This window comes from Hordeum vulgare, chromosome 5H, assembly GCF_904849725.1.
Source record: "Hordeum vulgare subsp. vulgare chromosome 5H, MorexV3_pseudomolecules_assembly, whole genome shotgun sequence".
In the NCBI taxonomy this organism is placed as follows: Eukaryota; Viridiplantae; Streptophyta; class Magnoliopsida; order Poales; family Poaceae; genus Hordeum; species Hordeum vulgare.
Window position 1 is genome coordinate 498,488,308 of NC_058522.1, and position 11,762 is coordinate 498,500,069.

Genomic DNA, 11,762 nt, shown 5'->3' on the forward strand with positions numbered 1-11,762 from the left:
TCTCCGACTTGATAAAAATGGTGCCCCCATCTGTAGCTACATTATATTATCCTCCGGAAAACACATGGTGTCGTTTGACACTTGAAAACATGGGTGTTTGGAAGGACTGCTCAGGTACGATTTGTCATTATCCTTCCGATTTTGCTATAATTCGCAAAGTTTTAATCTCATGTTTTGTTTATCGATTTGGTCCTTATTCATCCAACTTTTATGCTGGCATATTTGAGAAGTAATTTTGAGCTTCCGGATTCTATGGTTCACCTCCGGTATTCGTACAACTCCAAAGAGGAATTTTATTTACGTGCTTTGAAGGTGTTTATTATTGGTTGAAATGCTACAATTAAAATATAATAAGGTTTTCTTCCATTCCCTTTGTAAACGCATTAGTATAACAAAATTGAGTATAACACACATTGGATTTTTCTACTTGCAAATCCTCTATTCCTAAATAGCTGCCTCCCACTAGTGAATTTTCGTGGCATATGGTGAAGCCACATCATCTGCTTACATCATCCTCTTATTTTACCTTTTCTGAAAACTTTATCCCAAGCAGGTGTCCTCCCTCTAAGAGCGCCTCCTATCCCATTATTTCATTTCACTTTGTGGTGTGCTCGTGACTGGGCCTATTAGAATACACTGGTTTTGTTTGATGATATTGCACTCAAGCAAATAAGGTGTTGCTTTGTGCTGGATAGATCTTTGCATTTACGTCGAGCACATATATGAATCAACAAATAAATTTGAAATTCTTCTAATATCCCGCAGCAACGTGCGGGGCATCATCTAGTTTTAGTGTTTATGGTCGTTTTTATGCGGTCCACGAAATTGATTGTAATTGTAATTTTTATTATCTCTCCCTAATAATAAAGCAAATAGGGTTTCTGGTCGTCCGTCATTAATATTGTCCTCAAAGTTGACTTAAATTACCCAATGTGCCACCCAAAAGTAAAGAAAAACACTTTGATTTTTTTTCCAAAAGTCGCAGCGTAGTACTTTATTCCAAGGAGATGTTACTATAGAAGTAGCAACGGACTAGCGCTGTAGTGGTTGAGGCATTGCACTTTTAGCCACACGAGCAGGGTTCGATCCCCCATCTTGCACATGATTCCGTTGTTCTTTTTCATTTTTTTCTTCTCTTATTCTGTTCACTTCCTTCTTTATATTAATTCAGGGTTTCCAAATTTCAAATATGGTGAGTTTTAAAGAAACGTTTGAGAAATTATAAAATGCATCAGAATTTAATTTTCAAAGGAAATTATAAAAGTTTCATGGATTCAAAATATATTTGTGTATTTGTAAAACTGTTTGAAATTACAAAACAAAATCACAATTTGAAAAATAAATAGTCGGGAAATAAAATCATGTTCTCGATTTTGAAAAAATGATCATTTGTTCAAAATATATTCGGAAATCTACAAAAAAGTGTCCATCAAATTTTACAAAATGTTTACAAAAAGTAAAAAACACAAATTCTAAAATTTGTTCCCGCATTTTCAAAAAAGTTAAGCGATTCCAAACATGTCTGTTGAGTCAAAAAATGCTCATGAATTCAAAAACTTTTCATGCATTTCAGAAAATGTTCGTACACAAAACAAAAAGTCAAAAAATGTTCGTACAGAAAATACATTTCAGAATATATACACAAAACATATTCGGGAATCTGCAAAAAGTGTCCATCAAATTTTAGAAAATGTTCACAAAAAAGTAAAAAAACACAAATTTTAAAATTTGTTCCCCAATTTTTAAAAAAGTTATGTGATTCAAAACATGTTTATTGAGTCAAAAGTGCTCATGAATTCAAAAACTTTTCTTGCATTTCAGAAAATGTTCGTACACAAAACAAATGTTGGTGATTTTCAAATAAAAATGTCAATCCAACAACTGTTCACCGATTCAAAGCCTTTTATGTCTAGGATTTGATTAGATTTTCGAAAGTCTTTATATGTCTAGACATTGGAAGTAGCTCATGGTCGGTGAGATTTGTTTTTAAAAAAATTCTCTTACGCAGCATAATGACAAATGTGACATGCAGTAGCAAGCTCATAGCCTTTGGATTTAGCGCGTTGAATGCATTGTCATCATATGAACATCGCGACCATCATCAACGAGGGTGGGAGAGAAAGTTAAGTGGCAACATGATGAGTCATCATGTTAAAAACAGAGGATGCTCATATGTGACGGCATTGTGTCAATCCTTAAAAAAATATTACGCTTATTTGGCTAGCGCATAATGTATATATTTCTCCCGTTGCAACACACGGGCATATTTGCTAGTTAATACTAGTACAAATGTCTGTGCGTTGCAACGGGCGGAAAAAATAACATGTCACCAAGGACATATGTACTGCATGCTATAGGACAGTGTATATTCTTCTAGCTAAATTGACGTTCTGATTGTTCACCGATGCTACTTTTTTAAGCAAAATCTCATCGATCTTTTGAATTATATATCTGTAGGGAGAACAAGAGGCTCAGGCTACTCATATTTTTTTGGCATTCAAGGCCACACCAATGTCAAGGTTGTACCATGAGGCACACTCTCTCTCAAGGTTGAGTGCAGAAAGCTAGACATGAAAACAAATCAATTATCTTTATATTTTTCTAGCACATTTGGCTTCAACATTCAGAAAGCATTTGTAGTACTAATACTTGTAAACTGCAGTTGCCCACAAGCCGTATTGAGTCACCAAAGTTGGGGAGAAAGAAGGCACCCAAGTATGGATTGTTAGTATCAAGAAAGTGCTTTGGCCGTTGCAACCCATGTATATGACGAAGAACGAGGGGGCACCCGAGAAGCTAGCTTAGCTAGCAATGGTAGTTGTCGCTGGTTCTTGTTCCTCCTGGGTAATTTTAGTTATTGTTCCTGCCTTAAACACCTGAGCATGTAGCCAGAAGAACAGAGATATAAGATGAAAGATAAATGAGAGGAGGACGATGACATGAGGAGATGCTTTGTTCAATCACCACCGCCCGAGCTCCATTAGTAGAACGCATGCACCAGGCTGTCAGGCCACCGCCGAGCCGAGCCTCATCACGATTGTACGTTGTGCGCCCCTGTGCAAGTTTCAGAGCACGGCATGCCTTAGTTACTGCTGCAACACCCTTCCAGCAGGGATGCCAGAGAGGAAAAAACAGAGAGAAGGCATTTTGAACCCCTTTTGTGTGCACTTCAGTTCCGCAGCCGTTCATGCATTGGTGCTGTAGATAACAAGATACGTATCCATCCGACGATGCGCCTGGCCCGTTGCTCCACGAAGGTCGCATCACATTGCTGCCGAGGAGGACCAAGTGTGGATTGGGATCGTACCACTACATACATAGGGGAACAACGCCGAAGAGGAGGACCAAGCGTGTACGAGGCTAAGACCACGACATACGCGGGGGAACGGCACCGCAGAGGAGCACAAGCTCGCGACGGGAGGGCATAAGCTATCCCTGCCGCCAAGGTCGACACTTCAGGCAGCCACAAGCATGGTCGCAGGATGGTGAAGGAGAGGGTGGTTGCAGACATGGCCGGGAGAGACCCACCTCGACGTCGGTGACCCCCGTCGGTGAGGATCTCCTACACCGCCAGATGCTCCGCCTAATCCCTCCTCCCGAGTGTCGCCCCGTCGTTCAATCTCTCGTGCCGCCGCCGCCCCGCCGCACGCCGCGCCCCCGGCGACCACCTCGTCATGCCGCCCGTTCCCCCGGCCAGAAACGCCGAGCCGAAGCCCCCGCGCCTAGCCGTCGCGCCGCCCGTCGCCAGCTGCGTCGCGCGCCGCCGCCGATTGGATCTGGCGAGCGCGCCGTCTGCTGCCGCCATGCCTCCTTGCCTCGGAAAACGTAGGGTCTTATTTATAAAAGTGAAACGTTTTCCTCACTTAAGAAACGATTGCGGGTTGATTAACTGAAAACGGAGGGGCCTTTTTGCAAAACGCCACGACGGACGACAGAAACCGTATTTGTTTTATTATTATTATTATAGGGAGGGACATCTGATGTCTTTTGTACTGTCATGATTGGAATAGAATAGATTGAAAGTTTTTCCACACGGAAAAAACAATAGAAAAAACTCGATGAACTCAAGACTACTAAGGGGCATCCATAGGATCTATACTTCGAAGCGGGTTATGAGCACTTAGGAGCACTCGGGTGCTCCTATCCCCTATATTTAAAAATAATTTAGTAATTTAAAAGAAAGTTCAAAAATCTAGGAAAATTGTTGGAATAAAATATGACCAGGTATTACACTTAAAATTGAAGGAATGATTCCCGTTGGTTTTAGGGGGAAAACAAATTTATGACGGCAATATAGCTTTTCTTTATATGGCACTTTTTGGTAAATCTTTTACCCCGAATACAATGAAAGTCATTCTCTGTTCAATTTTTTTTATTTATATACGAACGCAATATTTGGTCATGTTTCATTTCATAAAATGTTTTTGGATTCTTATTTTTTTTAAGTTACTAAATTATTTGAAATATAGGGGGATGTGGCATCCGAGTGCTCCTATGTATTTTCGACTACTCCCTTCTTTTCAGTTTATAGGGCTTAAATCTGAAATCTCATCAATTAAGGTGAATTGTGAGTGGATGACACTAGTTTTAACTAGTCAATGAAATATTTCTCACAAATTCAATTTTTGAAGCAATAAATATAGCACCCTCTCTCTTATTGAACTTGCATGATGCATGTGCATGCATACCACTAATTTTCTTTCTCTTGCCTCTCTAAATTAAATACAGTGAGACTCAAAGCAATTTAACTCATTTAGACTCAAAATGAGCCTAGTATAATGATTTTTTTTAAATGAACTCTATAAACAAAAAGGAGGGAGTATATTTCATCCTCTCTCTCCTGTTTACAGCAGTAGAGTTTGTTTAGTGCCTCTTGTCTTGAAATAAAAAAAAGAAAGACACAACGATATTCCCGGTTAGATTATTTGCCTCGTGGGCCCGACGAGCCAGCGACCACGGTTTACCACGGCGCGACTCAAGGAGTCAAGCGGGCCCACGTTGCAGGCAAGGCGGGGCGATCGGTCGGTGCCCCTTTGACAAGGAAATTTCTCCGTCGCAGAGGGAGCACGGGGGAGGCGGATAGAGATGGGGGAGGCATCGCCGGAGTCCAGCGGCGCGGCGGCCGGAGGGCCGTCTATCCCGGGGCCGCTGAGGAAGGGGAAGTCGTGCAAGGGCTGCCTGTACTACTCGTCGGTGCTCAAATCCCGGGGATACAACCCCATCTGCGTGGGGATCCCTCGCTCCATCCCCCAAGGTCCGGAACCCTAATCCCTCATAGATAGCACCCCGCGAATTCAGCATGTTTTCGCCGGGAGCAAATCATCGCGGTCGGCGTCAAATTTGCTTGCTTTTTTTTTTTCCTTTCTGGGTGGCGTAGTACGCTGGATCGGAAGATCTCACGGAACTGCTGATTGATTGCTTGATGTGTGGCAGTCCCGGGCTTCGTGGTGGAAGAGCCTAGGGAGGAGGTCGCGGCGCAGGGGCATGATCTGAGACAGTTCAAATACGCCTGCGCCGGTTACTCCATGTTCGTCGACGACAGAGACGCCAAAACCGGCGAGAATGGCGCCAAGACGCTGTTGCCGTATTGCCAGGGCCTCGAGGTTGGCTTTCATCTCATCGCTGCTGTAGGAGACTATGATTTTTTTCAGTTGATGTTATTTGGTATCGTGGCTGTCCGCTTGCTTATGGATTATAAATGTTTCTGTTATTGCTCATAAACTTCATATGTAGGCAATGAATGTGAATCGCAACACATGGTCACAGAAATTTCTAAAATTGTCCATTTAGCAGTTGCTGTTCATATTGTCCTGCTCGATCCTTGTATTTTGTGTTCATACAATTCTCAATAGAGTTTTGACCTTACCAAAAGAAGACAAGTTTTTATTATTTTTGAAGGAAAAAAAATCTCAGATTGCCTAGATTGCCAGAAAGAGAATATCAGAAGACATATGATTGCAGTAATAGCCCACAATCGTAAGCAAGTTATGCTTGGTATTTTTCGCAATTGTAAACTTTGACAAGTATCCAAATCCTTGAGTCTGAGAGGTAACTGGACACTTATATGATCTCCTGGAACCAACGGAATTAGGAAGGAGAAAAAGAAAAACTAGATAACTCCATATGAAAATCGAGCAGGGGGTGTAGTAGTGACGAGCACTTGCCAGAGTGTAGCAATATTCGTGTTAGGTTGTGAGCACTTTGATTGGCATAAAAGATTTGATCTGAAATCTGACTGGTGCTTCAGTGTGTTGGTAGCATCTGCTCAGCACCTAGGATCCTACTTGGATGCAAACACAGCCAAAATAAATTGTAAGATTGTGAAATATTGGCAATTGGGTTGGCCTTGATCAGTTTGAGAGGAAGACAGAAACAGTTCTGGTTTTATATTAACGATGAGATTCTGAAAGACCAGAAAGACAAGTTATATGAACTTGTTTTGTATCCACCTAGTTTTGCTGCTCTTTTTCTTTTGATTCTTTTTGTTTATTTTTACTTGAGCTAATTCTTTACTTGCTTTCGATCTAACTTGGTGATTGTTGAACAAGAAGGAAAATGGAAAAGTAGAAGTATGATACTTCCTCCGTTCCTAAATATAAGACCTTTTAGAGAATTCACTATGGACTACATACGGAGCAAAATGAGTGAATCTATATTCTATAATATGTCTATATACATCTGTATGCAGTCCATAGTGAAATCTCTGAAAGGTCTTATATTTAGGAACGGAGGGAGTAGTATTTATTGTTTATAGGAGATAGTATTTTTTTTGCTGTTAATAATGTCAAAAAGGTATGCCTTTGTTAATGCTTATGTTGCCTGATGGACTTTCTATTAGTTAGATCAAATTGAATGATGAAAATGACACCTTCATCAAATTGTGCATGCTCACATGTAGACCTTGTCCCTTTCCTTACAAATTAGTCATCCGTAGCTCCTTAAGGGAATGTGGTTTCTTGTTCTCAAAAGATTAGCAAGCGCCAGTTCACTCATTGCCTGCATGTATGTTGCATGCCCACAAGTGCTGAATTCATTGGACTGCTGCCATCTGTTCTTTTATGCATACTACTACTTGTTTTGATTTTGAACATGCAAAGCAGGCGTGAGTTGAAACAATAAATGAAAATCAGTGAACCTTGCTGCCTAGTTTTCCCCTTTACTGTCTGTTGCAGCTAGTCTTTTATCTAGCAATTATCCTTGTTTTAAAATATTGATTATCGTGGGCTAGTTTTCTCTGCTTCTCACCACTCACCTATAACTATTGCCAGCCCACTAGCAGAAAGTCATCCCTACCCAAGATCTGCTATTGTGACCATGACCTCATCCTCCACCAACCCGTTTGGTCCATTTTGGGCTCTGAGACAAATGTTGGCTGCCATCAGAACTAAGCTCCGCTGGAGGAGACGTTGTTCTCGTTCTATAGGCCGAGTACTTGTGATGGTTTCCCGGGGTCCAACAAATCCACTTAGGTTTACGTTGGCGTGATATTGTTCTATGGAAGCGGGTGGGCTGTTTTTTAGAAGTTCGGCCTGATTTTCCGTAATAAAAAAATAAAAAGGGTGGGGTGGTGGTGGATTGACCTTTCTAACATACATTCAAGCAGCGCAACCTGGTTCTACTTGACTAGGCCCTGTGCTCGTCAGAACTAACCACAACTTGTGAATTATGAATAGAGTGCATCATCATAGCAAGGCAGTGGAACTCTGTGGGTTAGTTTTGCGTAGACCAGACCATTAGACTATTCAGAGGTTCTGATGTAGATGGCAGACTATCCAGAAGTCTGATGTAGATGACACTGCTTAGTAGGTTAAGGGTATCAGGGTGGCGTCCAACCTGATTTTAATGAGATTGTTTCAGCTGAATACTCATAGTCACAGAAATATGTTCACCTCATAGTATGACCTGTTAGGTTCTGGGATGCACAATTGCACATAACTTATGTTCTAGCATGCTGTGTTTGCAGATACTGAAATAGCTTTGGATTATCTTTCTTCTAACTGTCCAATTCTTCCATGTCAACATCATCATCATACAAGGAGATTCCTATCTTGCACCAGACCTGAAATTTGATCGTGTGCTGTCAACTTTCATGCACTGAATGATTCATCAGTTCCATCGCGCACACAAAATATCTTGTACAATTTTCGTAGGTATATTGGTTTGCAGCATTAACCAAAATGTTGTGATCATAAGCTCACAGTGGGGGTAAACATCCATCTGAGAAAGGCCTGACATTGACTTGAACTAGAAGGGCACCAACTGGTGGATTAAGCAGTTTTTTTGCTTCAGTAAAGAGGATACAATTCAACCTATTTTATAGTGATGGCCTGACTTCACTCCTAAGAAATAACCTAGACCTATGGAAACAGAATAACATGATGTAAGCATCCACACTAACCAAACCCAAGAACCCAACCATACCTGAAAAAGACCTCATATGAACAGTAGTTACGGTGAGTAGTACCACATGAAGAGATTGGTGAGCAAGAACAAGAAGAATTGTAGCAAACACCCTTCTTTTTGCTTGATGGTTGGGTTTTATCGACGAACTCTGGATCAATGAAGTGTTCTCAGTGATGTCATGGATGGAAAATTTATCGTCAGTAAGAGGGTGCTTGGATACGTTTTAGTCTCATGACTAAAAGTAATGAGACTAAAACTTGCTAGCCTCACCCATGCTTGGATCCAAATACTAAAAGACTAAAATCAAGTTAATGAGCATTTATTATCCTCCAAACCCTCCAATCCAGAACTTGCCTGAGGAGTTAAATGAGGAGAGAGAGGACTAATGCACATTTTAGTAGGGGTACCCCTGACTAAAAGATTTTAGCCTCAAGACTAGTTTTAGCCTCTCTTTAGTCAAGGGTGCTTGGAACTTTAGCCTCTTAAAGAGACTAGTTTTAGTCCCTTGGATCCAAGCACCCTCTAATGCATGTGATATTTAAGACGTATAAATTTTGCACTTATTCATTTGTGTACCGTACCCTTTTGGATTTTCTTGTTGCTAAGGAAAGTGAGAAATATTCCTGCAGCTATTGGTGGACAGCAGAATGGTTGAGAGAAAATCACCCGCTGTAGAGCATGCTTCAACACGTAATCCGAAACCGAAGGAAGGTATGTAAATCTTCTTGTACTTTGATGTTGCATCTACTTTGTGCTATGTCACTATTCAGTGGAGAACTATAAACCGCAATCCATGGTAATACTAATGGATGGTGGGGTTGCCATTATCCTTTAACGGTTAAAGTCATACCTAGTCTCTGGTTAACTGTACAAGTACCAAGTCTATATGCTGGTGAGAGTCAACTTATGTTGGGCTGGTGGCAGTTGCCCATTCCTGCACTTAAAAGTCCGGATATCTCCATGGATCCATTTCTGTAATTTATGTTTGGTCACAATCAAGTACACGCCTGTTTCTTTTTTCTTTTTCTTACTCCTGTACCGAATGGCAAACTTGGCCGTGCCTCCTGAAATATAAACACAGTACCATTCTGACCATGGTGAATGGGATAGTGGTTTCTGAGACAACTGAACCGTGTCCAAATTAAGTTTATTTGTTGCATTCAATATATTGCCATGGTGATTAGTAGAATCCACCAGTGTAGCACGTTTTCTGGTGCTACCTTTTCTGCAGAGTGGACTTGAAAACTGTTGATGATGTTATGTTTCCTGTCACAGCTGCTGCTGCTGCTGCCGCCGCCACCCAGCCTCAGGAGCAAGGACAGCGACCACAGCTGGCGAGACAGGAATTCATGGCGAGGAAAGTTACCGTTCCAGCCCTCCCCTCCCCCATCTTTACGCAATGATGGTCTCCTCTGACTTTCTGAGAGTGGCTGCTTGTGGTGGTGTGCAGGTTCAGGAGGAGCGCCGGGCTGGTCGCGTCCGGAGTCGCCAAGAACCTCAACAAAACTGGCTCCTACATCAAGCAAAACGTGGAGGACATATTTTCGCCGGACCGACGGCCACCCAAGCAGTAGCAGCGGTGAGCGGGGTCGGCTGTCCATTTCCGAGCCGGGAAGCTGAAGAACCCTGCCATAGGCGTCAAGGGAAAAATGCATGGGGGCGATTTCCTGGGGCGTGGTACTGAATGAATTCCTTTTGCTGTATACTTGCTTGATTTCTGCCATTTATGGAAACATCGGGGTCCGATTATGTAAATGAGAAACGGGATGGGGCGTTTCTTCTCCGTTGGAGGAGAAACGTGATCCGGTCGTTGGGTGGTTGCTGAATAATACTAATATGTGTCCAAGGTGTTTGTTTCAGCTCAAAAGGTCCTTTTTTGAGTGGAATTCCTGCTGCTGTTTATCTGTCCAGCACCCTACTTACTTGTCGCTCTCTTATTTTACCTTTTTTTTTTTTACAAAACGGTTCTGTATTAAGTGGAGTACGTTTCTGCAGTACACTGTAGCCTTGTCTGCCCTCGTTGAATGCATTAGGAGAGTCGGACGAACGGTCGTCTGCGCTGCTGGCCTGCTGCCCATACGGCGTTACTGTTTCCTTGAGCGTGCCTTGCCTCTGCCGCAGCACCAGTGAAAACGAGCGAAGGGCGGGGGCCAATTTTTTCATTTCGACCTATAAAGCTAAAAAAAACAATCAAATTTGACCTTACTTTAAAAAAAACTGATCTAACATACGGGCCTACATGACCGTAGTCCTGGCCAAACGGGCCGGACCGGCACGACACGGCCCGGCCCGCCATAATCGTGTCAGGCACGGCACGCCTGGGTCCGATTATTAGCCGGGCCGTGTCGTGCCGGTCCGCCGGCGCAGCCTCCCGGCCCAGGCACGGCACGGAGGCTATATGGGCCGGCCCGTAGGCACGCCACACCTGTTAGCCTGCTAGTTTTTATTATTATTTTAGGTTGTTATTTGGGCTGATTTTGTCCTGTTAGGCTATTTTTTAGACCGACTTTAATATATTGGACTGTGTTTTAGGTCGATTTTAACCTATCAGGTTATTTTTTTATCCTATATATAAATAAATAATAAAATGGTCAACGGGTCGTGCCGTGCCGGCCCGCGTGCCCAGCCCTCAGGCCCAGGCACGACCCGAGACGGGTTGCGTGCCTCGCACAGCCCGATTAGCCCGTGACGTGCCTGGCTAGCGTGCTTTCGGGCAGGCCCAGAAAACACGACCCGTTTGGCCAGCTTTGCATGACCGGGTGGCCTGCTGAGTTTCTCACGTGGCAAAGGGTCAGACGCCAGGGACCTTGGCGTCCGTCAAGGACCCTGGCGTTTGGTAGCAGATCACATTTTTTTTTTAATAATATGTGTCACGTCATCTAGACGTCGGAGTCCTCGGTGTTTGGTATCAGACGTCAGGGTCCTTGGCGTCTGGTATCATGCCACGTCAGAAATTTAGCAGGTCAGCCGGTCATGCCACCCCGTAACAGACGTCAGGGGCATTGGCGTCTCGCATGCAAATCAGACGTAAGGGATGTTGGCTTTAGGAAAAGAGGTTAGATTGAGATTTTTTTTGAATCGAGGTCAATATTGAATTTCTTCATTGTCATAGGTCAAAACAGAAAAATTAGCCAGGGCGGGGGACCTCTACAGCAGCAAGGCAAGAGAAATCTTTTGCTGCCCATCGTACGTACCGTGCAATCAAGGTCAAGCTGGACGTACTGTACTTATGAACAAGCTGCTCGATATTCCGGTCGAGGGCCGGGCCGGGCGCTGTTCAGATGAAGCACACCACAGACGTGGTGGTGGTCGTGGAGGCGATTCAAACTTGTGTGTGTGTGTGTGAGTGAGAGAGAGAG

The 11,762-nt window shown here is 43.1% G+C and overlaps 1 protein-coding gene across 1 annotated transcript; it reads left to right on the plus strand.

Moving 5' to 3' along the window:
• Positions 1–5,003: 5,003 nt before the first annotated feature.
• LOC123400055 lies at positions 5,004–10,289 on the plus strand. The gene is made up of 5 exons (XM_045094453.1): positions 5,004–5,254; positions 5,434–5,603; positions 9,033–9,114; positions 9,679–9,760; positions 9,854–10,289. Exons 1-5 carry the CDS (start codon positions 5,086–5,088, stop codon positions 9,975–9,977), a joined length of 627 nt encoding a protein of 208 aa, XP_044950388.1. The 5' UTR covers positions 5,004–5,085; the 3' UTR covers positions 9,978–10,289.
• The last annotated feature ends 1,473 nt before the right edge of the window (positions 10,290–11,762 follow it).